This window comes from Pinus tabuliformis, chromosome 8, assembly GCF_031772625.1.
Source record: "Pinus tabuliformis cultivar Carrire ecotype Pingquan chromosome 8, CPIR1, whole genome shotgun sequence".
Taxonomy (NCBI): domain Eukaryota; kingdom Viridiplantae; phylum Streptophyta; class Pinopsida; order Pinales; family Pinaceae; genus Pinus; species Pinus tabuliformis.
The window spans coordinates 889,128,176-889,154,736 of record NC_142294.1 but is presented as its reverse complement, the minus strand read 5'-3'; the positions used below and the strand labels follow the sequence as shown (position 1 = coordinate 889,154,736).

The 26,561-nt window shown below is 39.6% G+C and overlaps 1 protein-coding gene across 5 annotated transcripts in view; it reads right to left on the bottom strand.

The window, feature by feature from the left end:
• Positions 1–26,561, bottom strand: part of LOC149238396 (proline iminopeptidase-like) — a 327,298-nt gene that overhangs the window by 30,636 nt on the left and 270,101 nt on the right. For all 5 annotated transcript variants that reach the window (XM_089373020.1, XM_089373021.1, XM_089373022.1 and 2 more), the window contains one exon: positions 7,234–7,308. In XM_089373020.1, the coding sequence (XP_089229146.1) occupies positions 7,234–7,308 (75 nt within the window). The remainder of the gene's footprint in view (positions 1–7,233; positions 7,309–26,561) is intronic.

Genomic DNA, 26,561 nt, shown 5'->3' with positions numbered 1-26,561 from the left:
GTGCACAAAACTGCTTCCTACAACGTGGAGGGTCTGCGTGACTTCACCAATCCATGCAGGGGCTCAAGTGAGCCCTTAATGAAGGTGTACACCCTCCTAGCCTCTGACAGATCCAGAACCATCATTGATACTCGCAGAAACTCTGAGATGTACTGCTCTGGGTTGCCTGTTTGGCGCAGTTGGGTTAGCTCTCTCAAATGGGCCTCTAGATTTCTCTGGTCAAAACGCTCCACCACCCTCCTAGTGAAGTCCTCATAAGAAGCCAGATTGGCATGCCCTAGGGTGGCCAAGCCATGAAACCACCAGTCATGGGCTTCCCCCTCCATGTGCAGTGTGGCCATCTTGATGGCTTCCTGTTCTGTAATCTGGTTGAGTTGGAAGTAGTTGTCCATCTTCTCAACCCAAGCCCTAGCCGTGCACTTGGCAGTGCCATTGAAAGTAGGGAAGTACATCCTCCATATGGTCCTTTGTAGCTCGTATTTCTGGGTTCCCTGTCCTCCATAACCCTTGTTCTTCTCAGTCTGCTTGAGCTTGCAGAAATCTCTGGAAGAGAGGGCTTCCTTAAAGTCTGCATCCATAGACTGACACTCTCTGAAATAGTCTCCCATCTGAATGGGATCTTCACCCCTTGCAGGATTGATTTGTGCCACTAGTACAAAAGAAGGCAATGTAGCACGAGTTGGCCCACTGGCTGATGGGTGTTGCGCTGCTAGTGAGGGATGATCAAATGGCTGAGAGGCCCCAGAAGTTTCCCCAAATAGAAACCCTCTAGGAGTGGTACTCTCTCTGTTCTACTACTTGATCTCTTCCAACATATCTTTCTGACCCTTGGCTAAGTCATTCAGGGCCCTCAGGAGGTTGTCGAAAGCCATCTCTTGCCTGCTCTTGGGTTCCACCATGTCATCCTCTTCTACTACTACTTTCCCTCTGTCCTCTATGTCTGGAGTAATCTCCAGCTCTCTTTCCCTACTCTGGTACCTCTGCCTTCGGTAGGTGATGTTTTGTTGGTCCCCTTCTCTCATAGGAGACAATCCCCATAGCTGAGCCAAGAACTAGGCTCTGACACCATTGTAATGATCCTAAATAGGAATACAAGTGATATAAAGCAAATAATCCATGCAGCAGAATATAAAAACGAAATACACATTAAACACCAATGGAAATCTTGCAAATAAGGAACTGCTGAGCCATTTTATTACTTTTCTGAAGGCAAAGTACAATGGATAATAAGATGGTGCACCTGCGCTTGTTTCAATGGACAAGCATGGCCAAACCCAGGTGAGAAAATGGTTGAATTGAAGGTTGTCCAACTGCTGCACCAATCTGCACTGCGTTGCCCAAAAACTGCCTTTCTGTTGAACTCTGAATGGTTGAAAGGTCCACTTCCTATGCCTAGAAAATTATATGCTTTTAACCCCGACTCCTTGGCCTAAACCCAGAAAAACCCACAAAGGATTTTGGCTAGTTTAGACTTTTGAAATTCGACCCCCTTGGAGCCCAACTTTAGCTTCAACTGCAAAACTCGGCCTGCTAGAATCTGCCTGTAAATCCTCCCGGAAATGGTTCCAAAGTGCTGGGCTGACCTTTGTTATCAATCCCCTGACTTCCCGGATGGGCTCCCGGCCTATGGCACCTACTTAACTCCACGAAAGTGCTGACTGGCCCTCTACGTTGTCCCCAAGCTCAACAATTCGAACTGCTGGGATGCTGGCTCTAAAACTCACTAGAAATGTTGTCTTTTTGCTGCTCTCCCAATCCTCGGACTCTCTCGGAAAATGCTTGACCACTGATGGCTCCAAACTCCCACTGCGTATTCTCCAGCTAGCCAGAAATACGCATTCCCTGTTCTGGCTGAATAATAGTGTTGTAACACACTCCCGAAACTCTTGAAATACTTATGGAACTGCTTCTCTAGGGCAGGCACAGAAGGCCCCCCGAAGTAGAGGTTGAATCTACCACTTGAGAGATTCGTGGCTAAACAACTGGTTGACTCAGCTAAACAGTAGAGCAAACAGTGAAGTGATTTTGATAGCAAGGTGTAAGAATCAATCCAAAATGAGAGTTGCTTCCTCCTTATAACTCCTTGGACCTCCCTTGCCTCATGTGTGCCCCTCCATCCACCCATTCAACTTCCATCCAAGCCATTCGAATGGCCTAGTCCGAATTTTCATGTGGGTGGCCCCCACATTCCACTATCAGCCAAATAAAGTCGAATTGCCTCCTATGTCCCTAACTCGAAAATGATGGGTTCTCTTCCTTAGCCAAAATTGTGCAAAATTGTGTAGCAGCACCATGTTACAAATGTATTTGAGAAGGGGCATGGCAGCCCTAGCTTTGGGACCAAAACTTGCCCTGCCATCCCCAAGGCTGGTAATTCCCAGGGTCAAACCAACATCTTTGAGTAATTATATTTTCTTTGATCTTCACTCCACCTTGTCTAGGGTAAGAATATCATTAGTTGCTACATTCCTTCCTCATACCCTAGATTGGGTCCACTTGGCCCCATGTGGTCCCGTTCCTTTGAAAGACCGTTCTTCAAGAACCATTCGGGATACCAATTCTAATAAGGATTTTAGGGATTGGGGAATTCCTTCACAAGTCTTATCCCATAAACCTAACCCTCAAATCCTTTCCTCCTCTCCCTAGAATACATAGTACCTTGCTTAGAGAGCAAGCAAGATCCATCCTTCAAATTCTTCTGGGAAAGGGTTCATTTGACTCACTCATATCCATTGGCTTACCCTTCATTGGTGACTCCATACATATCGGGTCTCCTCCCATCGATGAAAGTTCGTAAATAGAAGGGAGCCTTAGCTGAGGTGTCAGTGGCCTAAGTCTCCATTTGTTGCCCTTGGCCTAGCATTTGCCCTTTAGGGATCCCCCTTAGGTCCCTTGGTAGTTTGAGTGATAACAATATGCTAATAACCTTTCTCTTTATATTTTCCTTGGTTAGGAAAGCTTGTTGAATGTTCAAAGGTTATGGAGGAGACTTCAAAGGATAGACTTGAAGAATGGAAGAAATTATGTTGCATAGGAAGCCCTTTAAGAATTGATGTCTTACAAGGTTTGTTAAGAAACAACTCAAAGGTATGTCTTAGACTATAAGCTTTGTTATAAAGTTCTCTTCATGTAAAAGGTACGATCATTCTTCTTTTTGAAATTTGCTTTACATTACCAACATCGTTATGTCTAGGGTTTTAAATCACAAAGATTATTGTTAGGGTGATTAATCATTAGATTGAATCTACCCTCATGATATTATTAGATCATTCTTGTGGAACTCTAACTCTTAAGGTTCACTGTAAAACTCTAACCTAAGGATATGTCAATGTTAATTATGAAACACTAGTCTACTTAGGGTTGTTGATGAAATCTAGAATTCCTATTCTTTTGGTGTTGATGTTTTGGTATTGTTGAGATAGAAACCCTAGTCCTTAGGGTTTGATATTAATATCTTAGTTATGTGTTGAAACCCTAGATGTTTAGAGTTTGTCAACAAAACCCTTGTAAGTAAGATCCCAGGCGTATTATTGTTCATATGATCGAAACCCTAACTTGATTGAAATTGTTATATAACTAACTTCGATGTATTGATGTTTGTGTCTTGGGCTTGCCTAGTCGATATTGATGTGAAATGATAGTACATGAAATCCTAGATATGTATATGCGAGTATGCTAAGTGCTAATACTTATGTCTTAGTTTGTGAATTCTAGGGTTTGTAACAAAGCCCTAGTAGAAATTGATATTCTAGGATATGATGATATTGTTTTCCAATATGATTTAGTTTTGATAAAATCTAGGGTTTGCAACATACCCTAGTAGAGTCTAACATGTAAATTTTGAAAATTGTTGAACCCTTAGATGCATTGTATTTGATTGAATTGCTGATATCTAAGGCTTTGAGTCTCAAAGATGGAATCTAGTGTTTGTAATAAATTATAGTAGAGTCTATCATATATCTCTGAAAGTAATATTAAAACCCTAGATATATTAAGATTGATATTTTAAAGTCTAGATGATGAAGTCCAGGGTTTGTGAAAAAAAAACTCTAGTGTAATATCCCCAATTTTGTGCACATGAAAATCACTAAGGAGTTTTGCCAAATTTTGATGATATTAAGGGAAAATATTATTTTATTTGGAAAAGGTGACTATTATTTTATTTAAAAATCGCGGCAGTGGAAAGTGGTCCCCACTAATAAAATAATATGAGAAAAGGTGGATCTAGAAGCTAGAGGGAGCCTCAAATGAAGAATTATAAAAGGAGGGTGAACTCATTGGCCAAACATTCGATTCCTATCATTTCAATCTCATTGAGGAGAAACTCAAGCGAGTTTCAAGAGAAACTCAATAGCTAATTTCGGTGGACTTCGAGTGCCACCCTAGTTAGCTTTTGGGGAAGATTATTTCAGATCTTCCAATTGGGTTTATTGCAAGGATTTGCCATCACCAAGAGGCTGAGTTTGTCTCCATCATTTGGGCCGAATTGTCTGGAAGTAATTGTACCCATATGAGGGTCGAGTTGGGGTCTTCCCTTGAGAAAATCGCTCAGCTTATTATTCATAATCAACCCCAAAATTTGGCACAAGAGGCTAGACTGAGTTCTTCAGAAAAATATTGCACTTGGATGTTTATTCTTTGCTAACCTTAGGAGGACAAATTCTGTGGATCTTCAAGACCTTGGCACAGAGATTTCCTCTATCAGTCAAGCAATATTTTTTATCAGAAATTATTAATTATATATCTGAAGGGTGTCACTAATTTCAAGGTTTGGCACCTCCTTTATCCTTGCAAGCAGAGGTTTGATTTTTAATGCATACAAAGGCTGAATTTGCCTTCATATCAGTGGGTCCATCTTTGTGCATCAAGTCTGCGAGTTATTCTCTCAAGGGTTTCGTAACGGAGTATAAAGTATAGTCTTTGAAAGCTGCTCTCCTTTGTCCTAATAGTAATTGAAGTTGCCTTTAAGGCCCTCCTTGACCAAGAAAATCAAATCTGAATTCATAATCATTCTTGACTCCAATCTCCCCAAAGGATTAGGAACGGGTCTACCATATGTGATCACCCTAAAACTTATTTTTCTTCACCTTCTCCTCTTCTTTCTAGGTCTAGCCCCATAGGTCACCTAGGGCATTGAATATTTCACAATCTAGCCATCCAAATACTTCGATTTTTGGTCCACAACTGCCTTGGCGTGTCTTCAAGAATCCCTCCAAATTTCATGAGATTCTGACAGTGGGATCTTGAGATATCGCAAGCCCTAGCTCAAAGACCAATTATTGCGCTTGGTTTTTCTTAAGTAGTTACATCATAGGGATCATTGTGCCACCTTTCATTGAAGAATTTTTCTTTGATCCCCTTCTCTTGCCTGATTAGGTCAAGCTCATCATTGGTTGATAAACCCTCCCCCATTGACCTAACCTGGGGTCCATTTGTTCCCGTGTGGTCCCATTTCCTATCAAAGCTAACTTTTCAAGGATCACTTAGGAATCCAAGTTCCATAAAGATTTTGAAGAATAGGAAGCTCCATTGCATGACATACGCCCTAAACCTAACCCTCAAATCCTCATCAGCCTTCCTAGAAAAACCCTGCACCTTGCTTACAAAGCAAGCAAGCCCTAATTTTGAGTTTCTCCTTGGAAATGGTGATTGGAATCACCTCTTATCCATTGCATTGATATATTCTTTGTAAGTGAGTCCTCATTGGTTGATAAACCCTCCCCCATTGACCTAACCTGGGGTCCATTTGTTCCCGTGTGGTCCCATCGGTGAAAGTCCGTAAAGAGTAGGGAGCCTTATTAGCTAAGGTGACAGTGGGCTAAGTCTCCATTGTTGCCCTTGTCTTAGCAGTTGCCCCTTTAGGAATCCCTTTAGGACCCCTGCTAGTTTGAGCGGTAACAGGGCCAACCTGAAACTTTCGCTGGTTTCTTCTTGTTTTACCTTGGCAATGATTTTGGTAATTCGTGGACACTACGCTTAAATAATTACTATATTTCCAAATACGCAAAAGAGCATCCATTGATCAAACCACAATCCATTTCCAGAATTCAATTAATAAAAAAACTTAGTTCTCCACGTCTATTTACTTGCTTTTCGTTCTCTGCCATGTTCCTGGGGTACTTCAACAAACCAGAAATGGATTGCTTGGTCGATGTTCAGAAACTCATAACACAAGACAACAGGTCAATCTGTAACGAACGAAATTAAGGGCCATCCTGTCCATAAGAAATGGGAGATCCAACTTACAGATTAGGTTAGTCCACCTGTCCATTTTCTTTGACAATTCTCTATTAAGTAACTTGCACATCTCATCAAGGGAAAACACAGCTGTTGAGTGGCTCTGGACAGTTCCATGTCTCTTGGCCAGAATGTGCAACAGAGTGCAATAAGATTCGACAGTGTGCTTGACACCGTGTTCTCTCTCTGCCTATTTGAAGTATCTCAGTGCTAATTTGGTGTCTGCTTTCCATCCAAGCAGAAGTTCTTGTAATAACTTTGAATATAGAGCTGCTACAGCCATTCCTGCTATTTTTGAATCTGTTGAGTCTACCACTAAATATGGGCATTCTTTCCTTGACCTTAAGAGCCTACCTATGATTTCTTCATCATGATCGTATTTGCATTGTCAAATGTCAATTTAGGCTTTGTGCTCATTTGCCATCAATGACAACAATGACGACATCTCAGCAGTCAAAAAACAATTAAAAAATTAGTTGCTTCAAGCTCGTAAATTAACACAATATAGAGAAATTTGGAACACATTTCACTCCATCTGACAAATACAGTTTCACAAAATGTGTGACAAGTATCTAGTATGATTAAATTTATGATCACGGTCTAAATCCTATCTAATCAAGCAGATCTCTGCTTGTTGTAAGAATTTATGAGACAATATTTAAACTATTAAATATATTTGTAGACCACCAATAATATCAAATAACCTAAGTTACAGTCCAAGGAATAATTCAATAAAGCTTCAAGTCAAGAAATCATTTTACGGTTCAGTATTGCATGGTTGGTATGCAAGGCCTATACAACTGAAAATGAAATGATGGCCTCTCCTCAAACTTTAGAAAAGGGATCTAGTAGTAGATAAATTTAAAAGCATGTATTATCTGAACTCGTATATATCAGGGGCATTGATCTACTGATAGAGAATATAGGTTCCTAAATCATAAGAGTGTAAGCTTGTTAAAGTAAACCTTTCAACGTGACCTTGTAGTTTCACATTACCTTGAATTCTGCCTCAGGCCATGCTTTGTGAAGATCCCATGCAGACATCATTGGACAAACAACATCATACCTTCCCTGCAATGCTCTCATTAAAATGGCATTTATGTTAGGTGGCTTATATGTCATAACCATGCTGCATCTATGATTAACAAAGGAATATTGCATGAAGGTCAATATTAAATAAACATTCACAACCACCTAACAGTTATAGCAAAGAATATTATTTTCCTCCTTTCACAGTAGTGTTATAAAAAGGAGGTAAACAAAAGCATATTAATAATATAAGCTTCTTTCATATTTTTATAATGCTAACATCTTAACACATTGATCCAAGTTAAATAAATAATTAGCATTAATCAAATAAATATGAATATAAAATCAGGTAGTATATAACTCCTAATAAACAAAGCATAATAGACATATCTCATGTAATGATTTGTATTTAGGCTCTAAATCTAGTCAGTGATATATGCGATCATCTACAATACCTAACATTACGATGGTCATGGGGATAAGGAACATATATTAGCTAAAGGAGGTAGAGGAAAACATTGATAGAACTAGATATCTATAATATTGTATTTTATGAATTTTTTTTGGGCAAGATGACGATACCTTTAGTGCTTGTATCAATATTTTTGGCAAGTGTTTAGTGAAAATTTAAAGAGGTGGTCTATATTGTTAAGCATAGAATCTCCCCATGGTCATGTTTAAACTTTAAAGTATTGTTCTTGGCCTCAGCAAGAAATTGCTGGGGTCCAGAATAAAACTTCTTGGGAAAATCAACGAAAAAATTGGCAAACAGCAAAATGCATTAAAAAACCAAACAAATTCAGTTTTTTCAAATTTTTAAACATAGAAGCCAACAATAACATCAAATAAACACATTGGCACATAAATATGGAAAAAAATACCGATACATACGATGTAGTGGATGCCAAATAAAAAATGATACATCAAAGTCTAGATTGAATCTTAAACTTTAATAGCTGTCCAATACACAAGAAAAAAGTGGACAATCAATACAAAATGACATCAAAAATATAAATGTATCTCATCATCATGAGTCATCTACTATGGCAGACCTAGCAACTAACAATTCAGCATCAAATCTCTCTCCCCCTTTTAGGGAAAAGGTCATGGCTAGTTTGCCACTAGAAGGTCATGTTGCCTCAAAATCTAGCAGTCCTTGTGAGAGGCCTCACAAGGCAAGGGCTAGAACTAAATGCAATAATGAGGTGGCTACCACTATCACTTTAACACTTTTACCCCTGCTTTTTAGTGGAATTTCATGGCATGGGAGGCTTCCTAGTATGTATCACCTATAGGTATTCAAATTCAATTGGATCAAGGTGATGTAGAAGAGGCTTCATCAAAGTACTTCTCATTTGGATTGGGGCACAATTCGTTGTGTAAAGGAACAATGTACCAATGAAGAAGCCCAGAGATTAGTGCTTGACGCCTAGAGTTTCATGATATGATTCAATAATGATGCATATAGGCATGCAAGCACAAGGAAAAGGTTTCCATGAAGGATATGATCAACAATATGGAATCATAAACCTTCAATAAGCTGTAAGGTGAAGTCGTTTTACTGAACTAGGGTTTCAAGAGGGTTGAATTGCCTATGGTTGGTGACATCAGTCCTAATTAGGCAATTTCCACCAAGAAGGAGGCTAGAGTTTCAGTTGACAAGGCCAAGCAAGGTGGAAATAAGACAAATCAGCTCCAACGTTGACTTGAGGCAAGCCCTAGTTGAATTCAGCCTTGCCCTAGTCCTAGCGGCTTGCCCTAAAGGGATGAAAAAGCAGTTGACAAGGCCAAGCAATGTGGAAATAAGACAAATCAGCTTCAACGTTGATGTGAGGCAAGCCCTACTTGAATTTGACCCTAGCCCTAGCCCTAGTGGTTTGCCCTAAAGGGATGAAAAAGATAAAGTTTTACAAGTTTTTGATCATCAAGAGAGATCTAGTGCTTTTTCCCTACTTGCATGATGCAGCCTTAGGAACTGTAACCATAGAGATATCAAATCTTTGATGGTGAGTAAGGGGGGAAACCCTAGTTTTCACTTTCTAACCCTAGATATCATTTTATGAGGGGAAAAATTCACTAGAAAAAAGACTCACTAGGAGATTTTCTAGGGAGTTCAAGGATAATTGATTAACATGCAATAATTACCAAGAATTTCCAATAAACATTTGCATTTAAACAACGAATAGTACATAAACCCTAGCGACATTCCATTACATGCAAAACCATAAAAGATATGCAACAAGATACTCACAATTTATCCAAGAATATGTTTTCTTTCAATCCCAAAATGATGTCTCCACAACAAAAACTAGTCTCCAATAACCAAAATCCACATAAGTTTACATCTCCACATGCAGCGAAGTACAACAAAGACAAGTTGAGCTCTTTTAGAAGACTAAAATCCACAAGTGTGATGATGAACAAATGAAAGAGGTAATCCTATTTTTATATGAGGCATATCACCTCTAATAATCCACTAAAATCCCCTAAAACAAGTTTGATTTTGAGTAGACAAAGTAAAATGGCGTTACAAGACAATCCACTAGCTCAACAACAAAATATACCAATAAATGCCCACATGTGTGAGTCATAAGCCTCTGAAAAGGATGACGTCATGCCCTTTTAGGGTTCAAAACGCTCCAAAAATGCCTTGGAATGGCTACAAAGGTCTCCAAGCATCATGATCAACATCAATTTGAGGGAAGGTCCTAAAATCAAGCCTCAAAGCGTCTCCATGTGTCCAAAATCTAGTTGTGGGTGCCCTATGTCATCTCCATGGGTACCAAGTAGACAACGTAGTGTGCTCTCTCTTTAGTAGTGGGGCTCCATCAAGTGCAACAAGACCTCCTCAATTATCCTGGTGGACAACCATCCTTATCTAGGCTCTAGATCAAGGAATGCCCATCAAGTAGTGTCAAGGCTAGCCTGGGGGCATGTTGGGTCCACTAGTACATCATCAAGAGTCCTCCATGCTAAGTAAGAGAAGCTCAACATTCCAGCATTTGAGGGTGCTCTGGGGTGTCCATCATGTTGAAAAATATGGGCCAGTATAGTTAGGGCTTCTTATAAAATTGATTTCTCTATTACTTGAAAATTACTTGTGATTAGTTCTTATTTCTTCCTTTTTGTTATTATATGTTCATCATCAAGACAATTGTCAAAACTTCAAAGACACCAAGAGAACACAAGATGTAGGCACTCAGCCAGGACAAAGCCCCTATGAAGGGTTAAACCCAATCAAACTCTTTTACTAGTAGAGCCAAATCAAGATGAGACAGACCAAGACCTTTTTGACCATGACACAGTCTTCCTTCCATCCATCAAGTCAACCTCTTATCAACACACATATGCTTCTTAAATTTGCAATCTTGTTTCTCCAATATAGACTTGATTATGTAATTCCATTATTGTACCTTCATCCCCTGCAATTTTGTTGTTCCTATTACAGACTTCGACCTCTGCATTTTTGTTGCTCCTCTTATAGACTTCGCCCTTGTATTCTTACAGACTTTGACCTGTAATCTTGTTGTCCAATTGCAGATCCGAACTTTTTTGTTCCTTCTCAAGTTGGGTCGAATTCATAAACTGTAAATAGTTGTTTCTGTCTATTCTATTGAGGCCAACATGAAATAGTAGAAGAGGTCGACTTGTAATGAGACTTGGATGACTTGAATAGTTTGAATAGGTCGACTTGAAAAAAAAAGATTTTCTTTGTTTGACACAATGAGCCCAAGAAGGGATCTCTTAATTAATGACTTTGACTTCGACTCAATAAAATCCTAGAAGCCTAAAATGGAGGCTTGACCTATTGACCATTGACCCAAGCATGAAACCCGTGCTTTAATAAGTCAATTTATTTAATAATAATTCTTTCTTTCTTTCTTTTGACCAATACAATTATGAAAACCGACACTAGTTACATTCTTTAACACTCCCTCTTAACTAGGGAGGTATTCATAATTACATATATACATAGGTACATGGAAGATCTCAAAATGATATGTTCTATAAAAAGTTACATCACACGTAGTGCTACAGATTAGATACCTGACCAGGGTATTCTAATTGAGTGGGACTAAGGTGTGTTCCAGCTTTAGCCTCTATAAGTACCATCAGGATTTAGCTCTAACACCAACTCAGGGATCTAGGTGTGTATCCAAGGTCAGAGCTTTAAGACCAATGCCACCCTCCCTACTTCAGGATCTAGACATCATCACAGCCTGACCACATGTCCTCCCAAGCATCTTGTCGCCCCAAGTTTGTTCGTCTCTCCATATCAATTAAACCAGAGATATACACCAATCCAAGCATGCTTCAAACATTCAACCTTCTTATGGAGAGATCCTGCACAATCACCACCCTAATCAATAATAAATTTTCAATATATATATGTGTGTGTGTGTGTGTGTGTGTGTTTAGCACAAACCTTCAGGGTTTTTAGTTATTCTAATGTTGCTTAAATCATCATTGTATTATCTAAATACATCTCATTAGAAGCTTCCTTCTTCAAATTTATAGCAACACCAAATTCAGCCTTAGCACTTTTCAATATAACGAAGTTTTGTTTGCAACTTTATCAATCATCAATAACTTGTCTGTAGTGCTTTAGCTATAACCCGATCTCAATCATCCTTATGATATTTATATGAAGTTATCAATTGGAAGAGATTATTTTCAACCAAGCTCCCTCTCAACTAGGGCAATATACAGTGTTTCCTTTATCCAAGTTTCCTTTTAACTAGGGAAAAAGTCCATCAACAATTTTATTTTTCAGCCACATAGACCTTTCTTTTGCATCATCATTACATCGGAGAACTTCAATCATTCAAAGCTCCATTCCTTCAGGAACACCATCCTTTCTATGGCAACAAGATCATCTATTCATTTTTAATGTCATCATCTCTCTTACAACTCCCTCTTTTCATCATGCTCATTATTCTTATCTAGTCATCTTTAATTATGAACATCTTCAACATCTTGAAGATTATGTATCTGCAAATCTTCAACAACAAGTACAACCAAGTATAAATATACAAAAGCATGAAGTCAACTATATCAAAATCATGTCATTACAATGGAAGCATCAAATAATCAAGATTCAGGCATCAAATAGCTAAACCTAGTTAGGTTCATAGTCAACTAGAGTTACATCTTTTATATTCTGGACTTTAACGACTTGCTAGGGCTTTTGTCGTAAACCCTATATTCCATTGACAAGACTTAAAACCTTAGATACTAGCAACTAAATCAAGTTAGCAATCCAATCATAGCACTTTATATTTTCAATATTATGCCCTAGAATTTTATGTCAAGTTTTACTAGAAGTTTGTCACAAATCCTAGATTTCATCAATGAAAGGATATCAATGATCAAGTTAGCATTTCATATCAATCTCTAGTAGGGTTTCATCGTAAACCCTAGATACAAACATTAAAAATTTAATGATAGCTATACAAAACTTGACCAGACTAGGGTTTCAATGGAAGCATATACACCTAGGGATTCATTCCTAGGAATTTATATTGACTTATTGCAAGGGATTTGTTATAAACCCTAACTCACCAAACCCTAAAGATCTAGGGTTTCTTCATAACATTACCAAAATCTTGAACATCAAGAGAGTAGGATATCATTATGTGTTCTAGACTTTATTAATGAACCCTAAGTAGACTAGGGTTTCATTATTAACATCAACATGCCCTAAGCATCAAAAGGGTAGGGTTTTATATTGAACCCTAAAGGTTAGGGTTTCACCAAAATGAACAAATGGCAAGGGGTTGTATGACAATGGTAGATTCAATCTAGTGATTAATCACCCTAACAAGAATCTTTATGATTTATAGATCTAGGCATGAAGGAGTTAGTAATACAAAACAAATTTTTAAAATGATCAACCTTTTAATGTAAAGAGGATTAGCTACAAATTAGGTGATCTTAGACATACCTTGAGTTGCTCCTTGCAAAAACCTTGTAAGGTTTACTAATGAAGGATTCCCACTGCAACAAGGCTTCTTAGTTTTCTTTTGAAGACTCCCTCTGAATTTGTTCCCTTTTGTGAGAAGATGGAGGCTTCATCTTGAAGAACTCCTTTATAAGATTAATTTTTCTATTTGTACCTGTAACATTAGCTTGACAAGTTCTACCAAAAATACAAGTACAAGTGAAGATTTTCAAAAACTTACTAGAGTTTTTCAACTTCTTTTTGGACTACCTCCAAATTCTAGAGATCAGAAGCTAGGGTTTCTAGGGTTAGAGTTTCTTTTAAAGATTTCCAAAAAATCAACAAGGTTTCACAAAAACCTAGATAGTAATAACTTTCAATAATATGATCTTACAAAGTAATCTATCCTAACTTGATTTAAGTTAAGAACAATTGTACATACCTCAATATTTTCTTACCATTGTCTTCCAAGATCTGTTGCAAGAGTTTTTTTAAGATGTTGAGGTCATGGGACAAGCTGGTGCAAGATAATTGTAAATTGCCACCTTTACTGAGATAACCTTATTCAACAAAGATAATGTACTATGTTTTGTCCTTTTATAATAAGTCTTCAAATAGCCAACCAATATTTCTTCTCAACTTTTAGTAGAAGTTGTTATCGACATTTGTTGTTTTCTTTTGTTTATCAAATACTGAGGAGACCTTCAAAGACGACTTCCTATACCACTATCCAAGTTCAGATTGTATGTAACACAGGACTGCTTACAAAATTTCGGCTTTTATACCATAGCATAGATCTGCGATTTTCCTTTTAAATATGGTGAATGTCTTTAATAATTCGGTCTTGGTTCTTTAGCACAAATTTTCAACAGGAGTCTCAGCTTCTTTATGTTAGAAAATCAGAAAGGAAGAAATATTTTCTTATATTGACAATTACTTGTGATATTATTATATTCTTATTAACTTCTTTGTGTTCTTCCTTTATCTTCTTCTCATCAAGCAATTATCAAAACAAAAAAATGAAAATCATGGACACTAGATGTAGGCACTTAGCCAGGGTTAAAACCCCTATATAGGGGAAAACCCAGTCAAAGAACTCTTGCTTCAGTAGCTTCAAAATGAGATAGAACAAGCCATTAGACCAACAAACCTTCCTCCTCCACCAAGTCAGCCTTCCAAGATGATTTAGTAGTCTCTTCTTATTCAGCAACAATCCAGAAATTCGACTTCCCAGTTGTAGACCCCCAACTATAGTTTTCGGCCCCTCCAATAGCTTCACAGCTTCACACGTGTGAGAGAGAGAAAGAGAATTTCGACTTCTTATGCTTGAGAGGGACCTCCTTCTTCGCTAGTCCTTTCCTCTATTGATTTAGGGTAGCATTGGATGTGCTCTAGCCACAAAATTTCGTAGAGAGGTTAGGGAACATGAGATCTCCAATACCCAGAAAGGGTTTGGGCAGATTCTAAACAGTTAGGGAAATATTAAAATAATTAATATTTTTAATGGAGTACCTAAGTCTAAACTTAGGGAAATTAAAATATTAATGTGAATTAATATAAAACTGTGTTAGAATGGTCCAAAAGACATGGATCAAGCCAAATCTAATCTTAGCCGTTGATTAGGGACTTAATCTCGGCTGTTCATTTGTCAACGAGAAAAGTATAAGAGGAGGCTTGAGGGTTACTTGGAGAACACACCAGAGTGATCAGTGATTCTATTCTCTAGAGCAAGGTTTGCTAAGAGAGATAGAATCAGTGATCAATTGCAGCGAAGGGCAGTGAGTATGAGGTAGAGAGGCAGGGACATTGCTGAGAGACCAGCACAAAAGCAGAGAGAGGCAGACGCAGAGCCAGAGGGAGCCACGCAGAGGCAGCAGAGACTGCACAGAGCCAAAAGGGCCTGTGTCATCCACGCAGAGTGATCCAGGTGGATGTTGGTGGCCACCCACCTATCCCATTTGGACCCCCACAACTGTCTCTTTCAGTCTTTTCAGTTTCCTAAATTGTAGCACAGTTTACTATTTTTCGTAGTTTTTCGGGTCCTGAACTTCCGGAGCCGTTTTGAGGCCCTAAACGACGTTTTTTTGGGATTCTGGGGCAACATGGACCATGTTGCCTCCCAAAGTGGTAGTACTCGGATAGATCTTTCTAACGAGCTATCGTGCGCGTCAAACGGAGATCGTATGCCAAAGTTACGACCCCGGGAAATTGATGTACCAATTTACCCAAACGGGGCCCACAATTTGGTGTTTCATCTTCTAGGGCTAGGTTTTGGAATGTGAAGGGTTTTCCATTGTTTCTTAACAATAAATAGGCCTTCGAGCCTCATTGTAATACAGTTCGGAACAGTTCAGAGGCATGTAGCCATCACATCTCTTCTCAGAGATAAGCTACCATCACCCTAGCTAGTTTATTGCCATTTCTGTTTGTAAGCATATTTCAGTATTTTCCATTAATGAAATGAATCATTATTTCCGCTGCATCTATGTGTTTATGGTTATTGCATCTCTGTATTTATGGTTATCTCTGTAATCTATTGCGTTCCTGTTTAAATCCGGATCAGTGGTATCAGAGCGGTCTGCTTTTTCTCTGTTTTTCTTTGCATGTCCCCAACGAGGTCGGGATATAAGGAGTTAGGGCTTCAACTGGTCGAACCTTTGCAAGACCAGCCTCGCAAATCCCGACGGCCTCCCATGGCGGACGAGAAGAAAGACGAGGGGGCAGGAGATCCCATCAAAATCTTGCTCGAAGAAGCGCTCGAGCGACAACGGAACGCGATGATGGACAACTTTGCGCAGATCCTTCAGCGGCTACCCAGAGGCGACGCATCGGCTTCCAACAGCGACTCTGGAAACGCCACACTGTTTAAGGTACAAGTTAATTTCGAAATCCCCATCTTCGAGGGTCAAATAGACGCAGATGCCGTAGATAAATGGTTGAATCTGCTAGATGGGTATTTTTCTGTTCATGAATTTTCAAGTCGGGAAAAGATTGTTTTCGCTCTTCTCAAAGCAGCCCCCCACGTCAAGGACTGGTGGGAAACCTACTGCGAGCAGAAGGATGAAAGTACAGGCTCACTATTTTCAGCCGCACCCACTTGGAATGACTTCCGGGATGCCATCAAGGAGCAATACTACCCTGTCGGAACCTATGAGGACAAATACATCAAATGGACCACACTGCGGCAGGGACGAGACCAAGATGTGCCGGAGTTCACAAACATTTTTCATACCCTTCGCACACAGTTGGGTATCAAAGATTCTGAGCTGCATCTGGTACTCAAATACCGCGGTTGCCTACACAAATACATCCAGGAAGAGATGGGATTCTTGAACATCCCCTCACTCGGCACAGCCTACCGATACGCTGTCAAAATCGAGCAAAAGTTCAAACAGAAGAAGCGAGACTTTGGATCTGCAAATCCGAAGCCCAAAGGACAAAGCCAAGGCGGGGTGACCCAAGACAACCCGTCGAAGCTGCAAGAAAAGAACAACACCACGAAGCCGAAGAAGGACACAGGAAAGTGGTGTGAGTTCCACAAGAGTCCCACTCATAACACAAGTGAGTGTCGGACCAAGCAGTCGCTGGTGGCTGAGCTGAAGGCTTCCGAATCAGATGCATGTTCCGACCCTGAGCCAGAACTCGACAAGGGGAATGGTAAAGGGAAGCAGATCATTGATGCGGATCCCAGTGCCACTGTTGCCACCGCCAAGATCAAGAAAAATGAGCCCGAAGATCCAGAGGAAGGGGAGCGTCTTTTCCACTCACAGATGTGGGTGAAGGGTTCACCGCTGCGATTCATTGTCGACAGTGGTAGCCAAAAGAACCTCATTTCAGCAGAGGTTGTGAAGCGGTTGGGCCTACCGACTACACCGCACCCGCAGCCGTACAGTATCGGGTGGCTTCACGAAGGACGAGATCTCAAAGTTCGCCAGTAGTGCCGCCTTCCCTACAGCATCAAGCCCTTCACAGACGAGGTATTGTGTGATGTTACACCTCTGGATGTTTGTGATGTATTATTAGGCCAACCATACTTGTGGAGGCGACATGCTGTGTATGAGTCAAGGCCTCGTGCTGTCATTATTTCTTTGAATAATTCATTATACAGGATACCGGAGGTAGCCCCACCTACCGCCACATCTTTGATCACTACCAAGAAAGGCAGCAAGCTCATATCACAAACCAGGAAATTCATTTGTCTGGTTCACTCCCAAAATAAGGGGAAGATCGTTGCTACATCCATGACCCCTGCAAAGGGTTCCTCCACGCAGCAGCAGCAACAAAGGGATACGGTCATGACAAAACACAGGAACAACTTCTCCTCACCCACATGGGTACCACACAAGTTTCAGGTGGGCAACAAAGTCTGGTTGCATCGACAGAAAGAACGCCTTACCAGAACCCATCAGAAGCTCAGACCACTCCGACATGGTCCTCACAACAGTACCAAGGCTATGGGGAACAATGCTTTGGAGCACATCATTCCTCCATTCCTTCGCCTGCACCAAATGTTCAATGTGGACCATCGTTGATCATGCTTCCCACCATCACTGGACACATCAGAGATTGCAGGACAAGTTCAGCAGATGGAGGAACTCAACGCAATGGGGACCATTGCTTCCTAAGGGGGGAGGAATGATCCAGGTGGATGTTGGTGGCCACCCACCTATCCCATTTGGACCCCCACAACTGTCTCTTTCAGTCTTTTCAGTTTCCTAAATTGTAGCACAGTTTACTATTTTTAGTAGTTTTTCGGGTCCTGAACTTCCGGAGCCGTTTTGAGGCCCTAAACGACGTTTTTTTGGGATTCTGGGGCAACATGGGTCCATGGACCGATGTTGCCTCCCAAAGTGGTAGTACTCGGATAGATCTTTCTAACGAGCTATCGTGCGCGTCAAACGGAGATCGTATGCCAAAGTTACGACCCCGGGAAATTGATGTACCAATTTACCCAAACGGGGCCCACAATTTGGCGTTTCATCTTCTAGGGCTAGGTTTTGGAATGTGAAGGGTTTTCCATTGTTTCTCAACAATAAATAGGCCTTCGAGCCTCATTGTAATACAGTTCGGAACAGTTCAGAGGCATGTAGCCATCACATCTCTTCTCAGAGATAAGCTACCATCGCCCTAGCTAGTTTATTGCCATTTCTGTTTGTAAGCATATTTCAGTATTTTCCATTAATGAAATGAATCATTATTTCCGCTGCATCTATGTGTTTATGGCTATTGCATCTCTGTATTTATGGTTATCTCTGTAATCTATTGCGTTCCTGTTTAAATCCGGATCACAGAGGCTGCAGGAGTGATGCAAAGAGCCAGAGAGGCTGCGCCAGTGTTGCGGGGGAGCGCCCCCCCCCCCTCGCTCCTGCTCCCGATCCGCGCTCCGGGCGGGAGCGACTCGGGAACGGGTCGGGAGCGCGCTCCCTAAAAAAAATTTCGCTCCCTGCCTTTTCGAGAGCGTTTTGCCTTTTTTGCATTTTTTTTTTTGTAGTAATGTTCGAAATGCAATTTTTTTTGAAAGAAACAAATAGTTTTTGAGTGGGGCAACTTAATGATCAAGTCTAGGCCCTAGTATTGATATGCTATTCATGGTAATGTTAAATTCTTAAAGTAAAAGTGACATTTTCTTTAATTTTCATTTTCATCCTTTTACTTAAATTTTTAACATTACCATGAAATGACTCAGGATGTTTGAGAGTGGTTTCGTCCTCATTGGATTTCATATGGAGCAAGTAGAATTTTAGATTTCATTCAAAATCCAGCATACTTATCAGTTTTTCAGGATTTCAGGATTGGGGGATTGCAATGTTTCCATTGAATTTTGTCATGTATTAGGGTATGGAACTCATATTTAATCAAGAGTACCAATCCCTCTATGTACCTTGATGTTAGTGACATTGGTTGTCGAACTCCTCTATCATGATCCTTCTAAAAATGTACGCATCACTCAAACAAAATCTTGACTTGACATGCTATGCTTTTTCTATCTTATGTTAGTGCTTAGAGGGTGATATTAATGACAAAGATCCCTATACAGATACAAAGGTAATGACAAAGATACCTCTGGATATTAATGCTTGGAGGGTGATATTAATGACAAAGATCCTGATTTTGCAACAGGACTAAAAAATTAGACATTTCTCGTGGTGGCAAGAGGCCCAAGCATAAGAAATAGATAATAGATTTACTTCTCTTTTCTAGTTTCTAGTAGCTTTTATAACTATTGACTCTTTCATATTTATTATGATATTTTTTTAAACAATATATGACAATTTAAGTTTGAAGTTGGCAATTATAACTCATTAGTAATGAATTATGAATATGATGCTTCATGAAAGTTGAAAGTTGTTTCATTTCATTTTATAACATTTCATTTCATGTTAGATATTATTTGTTGTAATGGTTACACTTAGCTTACAAGTACAACTTTGGTGATCAATGATGATAAATGTTATATATTGAATTTTGAAAGCTTGAAACTTTAAGATTGATGAATCATGAGACTCAATATGTTGTATGTTACTATGTTACTAACTTGCGGACGTGGTTGATGAAGATTATAACTTCTAGATGATTGTTGTTATATGGTTCAATCTATGCTTTTTTATGTTTTTTATATCTAATTCATCATTCTACATGTTTTTGTTGACATATATGTATCAAAAATTAAAAAATATAAAAAATATATATATTTTTTAAAAATCGCTCCGGGATTCGCTCCCAAACCGGGAGCTTCTGAAAATGGTCGCTCCCGCTCCCGCTTCTGCTCCCGCTCCCAAGTAACATTGGGCTGCGCAGAGCCTCAGTAGGTTGACGCAGAGGGTTTCAGGCTGACGCAGAGGGCAGCAAGGCTGAAGTTGAGCTTCAGATTGTGCTGGAGAGGGATTTCGTGGAACAGGATTTTTGAATACCTGTTTCCGAAGAGAGGTATTGTTGCCAGATTTTTTATCTCTGTTGGGTTAGCCAGTTTGGCACCTAGTGTACTCAAAAAAGAACTGCTTAATAATAAAACCCTCAGATAGTTGCACCAGTTTTCCCGCATTGGGTTTTTTTCGAGGGACATTAGTCCAAAATAACGGTGTCATTTGTGTGCTTGTTTTTGTTTCCTTCAATTGATGATCTGTAATGTGTTGAGCATGCACTTGTATTTATTTTCAGTATTTACATGGTAAATAACTTGTTAATTAACATAACAAGTAGGTAGGAATAAATCAGTAAAGTGCATGGAGGGTTTCTAACTGGTAGACTTAGAAACTTCAACATGGTATCAGAGTGTGGTTGCAGATCACAGGAGAACTGAGGACATCAACAGAGCAGAGCAGCAGCAACAGAAAACAATTGTCCTGAGTGACAAAAGTTGTTCCTAGCAGCAAAGCAGCAAGGAAGGGGTGACACAGTGCCTGTGTCATCAAGTTCGAGCCAAGAAGAGGTTGCGCAGAGGCTGAAGGAGGCAAGGACAGGCTCACGTAGAGCCACGCAAAGGCCAAGAGGGTTGACGCAGTTAGCTGAGAGAGCTAGTTTGCCGGTGTCGGGACTGCGCAGAGCCTAGGAGCTCTCACCTTCAGGTTGTTGGGGTTTAGGAGGCTGTGGGTAAGTTGCAGATGGGAGTTGGTGGGGTATTGTAGTCAAAACAATACCTAACAGGGCAAGGCCAAGGAGGAGGGAGTTGCTACTGAGGGTTTCTAGCCGAGAAATTCGGATCAGTGGTGCAGTTGCACAGAGGATCAGAGTAGGGGGCATCTCAACATCAGCAGAAGGGTTTCTAGGAGGAAATCAAGGCTCAGAGGGCGTCACATCGAGAACTTCCAGGAGGGAAGTAGAAGAGTGGCATGGCACTACACAGAGTAATAGAACAGGACAGACTGGACGGAGCCTCAAACTTCGTAGTCTGGAAGGCTGGAATCTTATTCGTACTTGACAAAAATCGCATCAAGCACTTCACTGTAAGGACGATAACAATCCCAGTTGACCCAATTGATAACAACAAGTATGAGGAGGCAATGGCGAGGGCCAAGAGCATCATCCTTGACGGGGTCAAGGACCATGTAGTAGTAACACATTATCGAAAAGGAAATGACAAATGAGATGTGGGAGGCCCTAAAGAAATTGTACCAGCATACTTCTGTGCAGAGAAGGATGTTACTAGAAAATCAGTTGCGTTCATACCAAATAAAGAAGGGAGAACTGATCGACACCTTCCTCGGTCGACTGAATGAGATCCAGGATTAGCTGACTTCCATAGGGACCACGCCAGATCAAGAATTGATGGTGAGAATAGCCCTGAACACAGTCTCAGAAGACTGGGAGGTATTTGTCTAGAGTATACTGGGTAGAGCGACCCTTCCACATTGGGAGGAAATGTGGGCGGCTCTTCGCCAAGAAGAGATCAAAAAGCTAAGCAAGACGGGAAGCAGCGGCAAGGGGATTAGAGTTAGGCAGGAGGAGGAGGATGTTGCCCTAGCATCTGAGGGAAAGCAAGAGAAATGGAAGAAGAAGGACCTCTCCAAGGTCAAATGCTTCCACTGTGGGGAGTTGGGTCATTATGCAACCTAGTGTCCAAGGAAGAAGAGTAAGGGAGAGGCCTCCGAGACCAAGGTAGCGCCAGCAAGGGCATAGAAGGAAGTGGAGACAGATGATGATTGTGCCATGATTGCACGCACGCCACTTGAGCGGAAGTGGGGAGACATCGAGCTATAGTTAGACGGACTACAGGCGATGAGGGGCAGGATCCTTGAGCTACCCAACCTCTTGGATTATACCTTGCTATGGGAGCCTTGAAGAGGAGTAGTAGGACTGGCAGATGTGGGTAGAGACGGATGCGAATGAAGCGGCAGAGAGAGCTACAGTGCAGAAATCCCAGGAAAACGCGAGGCTAGTAGGCTGCAACAGTGTGAGAGGCACGGGAGTGTTGCACCAGTGCAGGATGGCACAGAGAGGTGTGCACTGGTGCAAGATGCAGGGAGTTGTTGCAGCAGCGCAGAGGTCCGATAGGGAGCACTTGTCAGTAGTGGAGGGAGCTTCAGCATTAGGAGTACTCTAGCATAACAGAGAGGTCAAAGTTGGGAGATCATTTACTTCTCAGTAACTGAGTTGCAGTGCAGCAGTTAGCAGTGGTAGTGCTATGGGCAGCACGATGCAGCATAATGAAAGGAGATGCAGTGCAGACCTGTAGTGACCCAACTTGAGTTATTGATTATTAGCATGCTTACGAGACGTGTGTATGATAGCTACATACACATGCATACTAAGTCACCGGATTCGCCGTTTTTTATGCATAAAATTCGAAATTCGGCGAATTTGAAGGTCAAACGAATATATTCGTTCGAGTTCGCCATTAAATTCGGCGAACTCGAATTTCATGACGAATTCGAATTTCAGCCGAATAAAATCGCGATTAAATTCGTTTCGATACGTTGAAATTCGCCTGCAATGATTAAATTCGTTTTTTTTTTCGCGCCCGCGGGTTTTAGTTAGGTTTCATTGACTCGGGTTGTTTTCAACTTTCATTGCCGCCGCTGGTCATTGCAGACGCCATACTGAAATTTACTGAAATTTACACGCCACAATTACTGAAATTTACACGCCGCCGCTGGTCTATGATACTCCAGAGTCCAGACTGGATCGTGATTCGTAAAGGCTTGCCGCTTGAGTGTTTACCAGGCCGAGAGGCGTGAACTCAGAAAACTGCCGCGGCCCGCGTGTGCATGTAAATCCCTGGGCGTGCCCATTCCAGAGTGTACGTAAATGCTGGACGGAAAGAGAATGATCACGCAAATTCTAAAGCTACTGACTTCGAGTCCTCGACTGTTATTCTCCCGTCGAGATCGACCTCCTTCGATTTATTTACCACGTGGGCCATCCCACAAGCTGATCGTGCGGTTTTTAACACACGAAAATTGGGTAGAAGAGATTATGGTTGTTTTTTTATATTGGGTATTCATAGTATTGTAACAAAAATCTCTTTCTAACCTTTAAAATTAAATAAAAAAGAATAACGGGTTACAAACTAGAATTATGATTTTTTTTAGAGATTATTGATGATATTGTTTTAAAAATTAATAATTTTAATAATAAAGTAGAAATGAATTTCTGTAATTATATATATTTTATGGTATATTAATTATTTTTATAATTAATGATTTATATAAAATTATAATCTATTTAATTTTTAATTTTTTTTTTATTTTATGACATATATTATAAAGAAAAATTTAATAAATAAATATTTAAATATTTATAAATATTTATCGACTATTTAATTGATATAATTATATTAATTATATTTTTAAACTTAGCTCTTAATTTTTAAACTTATATAAAAATATAAAAATATATTTTGGTAGACAGCTCACATGTTTGGAACAATGTAGAAAATCAGAAATACCTAATCTTAGAAATTTCAAACATAATTTTCCTTCCTTAGAAAACTTTGAAGGTTTTTCTCATAAAATACGTCACATAAGGATGAAACTGCCGTTTGAAGTTGCCATACCATTTCTCATATGCATATGATATATCTATCTTTAATATACATTTTTTTTTTCGAATTTCTATATGTCGAATTTTATCGACAAAATTTGAGTTGCCGAACTTTATTCGAATTTCATGGTCCTCGAACTCGAACCTGGTGACTTAGCATGCATCGCGGGCATTGCACTATATAAATACTAATTTAATTATATAAATGTCTATGTAAGAAAAAGAATTAGTTTTTAAAAGTATTAATTAATACCTTATTTAATTTATTAAGTAGTACAATAAAATATATTAATTTATTTTATTTAAATAATAAATAATTATTATTACAAAGGACGAGATTTATTTTACTTCATAAATCTTTGGACAATTCATGATAAGGTACTTAAAAGAAAATACTCTTCTCGAAGCCGGTTGAGATGATAAAGTTGAAATCTCATTTAACGTATAATGACCAACTCAAGTAAAAATATCTTAATGGATAAGGTAAATCTTAGGATTGATTGGAGGAAAGGGAGGTGGGGTTTCTTCGCAGGGAAGAAACCTTCCCTATATAAAAAAAAGAAATGGAAAGGAGAAGTAGGGGGGAGGAAAAATCAGTTTTTGGGAAAATAGAGGATTGCTTTCACCTTTGGAATATAGTGCAGAGAGGAGAAAATACAGAGAATGGTGATAGAAAATCAATCTATTTGAGGGATGAGCCGGGGGCTCGATTTTGAACTGAAAATTGGGAATTTTGAGCTGTTCTTGGAGTTTTGGGCATGGGGGCCAATGGACTTCTATTTTGAAGTCCATTGGATCTGGGAACCGTAAAGGTTGATCCTAGATAGGTAGGGAGGAATAGGTTGGTTTGGTAAATTTGAAGCAACATGGACCGACACCAGATGGGAGAATCAGGTACGCAATTGCATTTAGTTTGATAGAATTAATCATATAGAATTTTACAAAAAAAAATATTTGTCCATCTAGTTGAATCTTAACTTCAGTCTTTACATTTGGTATTAGAGCCAGTTCAAACTCTCGGATCTATTAAGTCTGTTAAGAAGGTTACTTATCTTATTGCTGAAAACTCCACGATAATACATACAGGGTTTCAGGGTCTCATTAGAGGTTCTTATGTTGTTTAATTCAAATATCAGCTAGTGTGAGAATTTGTCACTATATTGATTTATTATCTGAGATATTTGTCCCTGTAATGATATAACTCATATGTTATGTAATATATGTACACCAAAATATATATATATATATATATATATAACAAATTACTGTACAAAAAAAAAAAAAAAAAAAAAAATCATATATATAGTAAGTCAGAACTAGTAATACAAGTTTATTTAAGCTTCAGAAACAATTATGTAAGCCTCCTCAGTATTATTAATGGCACATTGATGGTGATTTTAGAAGATGATTTCCTCAGAGAAGAAGCCAAGGTCGGTGATTTGCATCTGATTTAAGTCCTTGCTGATCTGAAGTCCTGAAAAATCAGAAGTCCTGAATGAATGGAATGCCTTACTGACAGGCAGGACTAGACCTACAGCAGATTTGAGTTCATCTTCTATTCCCAATTGATATTGACACCTCTAGCAACCTTTGGACCAATATTGTTTGCATCTTATTTACAAATACCATTTTTAGTTGTGTAAGGATAAGCATCATCAACGTCAAGCCCTTCGTTAAATATGCTCAAATGCTTTGGATGGAGGGCCACCAAGATTTTGTCGTTTCTCCATAAGTAACTTAATTTTTGTAAAACTAATTAACATGAAGTTGAGCATCTATCTGAATTTCCAGCAGAATCCACACTTGAATTAACCATTGAAGAGACTTGTATGCTTTCTTCTCTCCATTCTCTAAGTAAAATCAAGAACACCCATTGTTCAGGTACAGTACAGATAAAAGCATTCAAACAACGTTGTTCCTCTGCCTCATCTGTGATAGCTTGGTTTGGGGCTTTCCACGCCATCTCAAAGAGCTCCACGAGCTCCTTTTTCATGACTGTAGATGAGCCCATTGCTCTGCTGCTACTATTGCCTAAACCTAACCAACAACGTCAATACCAAAAAACCCTACCAACACTTTTGTTGGCAGCCTTGAAGAAGACTCACCATTATTATAGCAGTAAAATTCACTTTCTAAAGTGCATGGCAGAGATTATCAATATCCTTGTTGAAATTAAATTTCAATGTTGTTGTCACAAGTTCCACTACTGCAATACACTTTCGAAGTATTGCGCTCAAAAACAGGCACTGCAATGGATCCACGCACATTATAGTCCTGCACATCATTTGCTCTCAAATATATTTTTTTATTGTAAAACTGCCCATTTGGAGTCCATTCTGGCATTCCCCGCACTCAAAACCTCGGCTGTCGTCTCACAATGGTATTCACAGGGGAAGATCATGGCGTCGAAGATGATAGCACAAAATCTCTGGCACAAAAGGTGGCCGACCATTACAGTTCTCGTAGTAATCAGACACTAGAGGAAAGGGAGGCTAGTCCTATTATTCACTTGAAGAATTTTATCAATTGGATCAAGAGTGTGTTGATTCAACTTTATACGCATCGAGATGATGTTGTTCTTGACCTTGCTTGTGGAAAGGGAGGTGATTTGATCAAGAGGGATAAAGCAAGGATCGGGTACTATGTCGGTGTTGATATTGCGGATGGCTCAGTGGCATTTGGTGTCGAACGATGATAATAATAGTCTAAACCTATGACATATGTCAACCACCGCCTATTGAAGATGCCACGCACGATGTATCCTTTATAAGTCGGTGACACACGAATTAAAAATCCATCGATGAGGTTGGGTTACACCGCCTGTTAAAGATGACTAAAAATTTATGGCATAACAGAGTGCCGTAAAATTATGGCA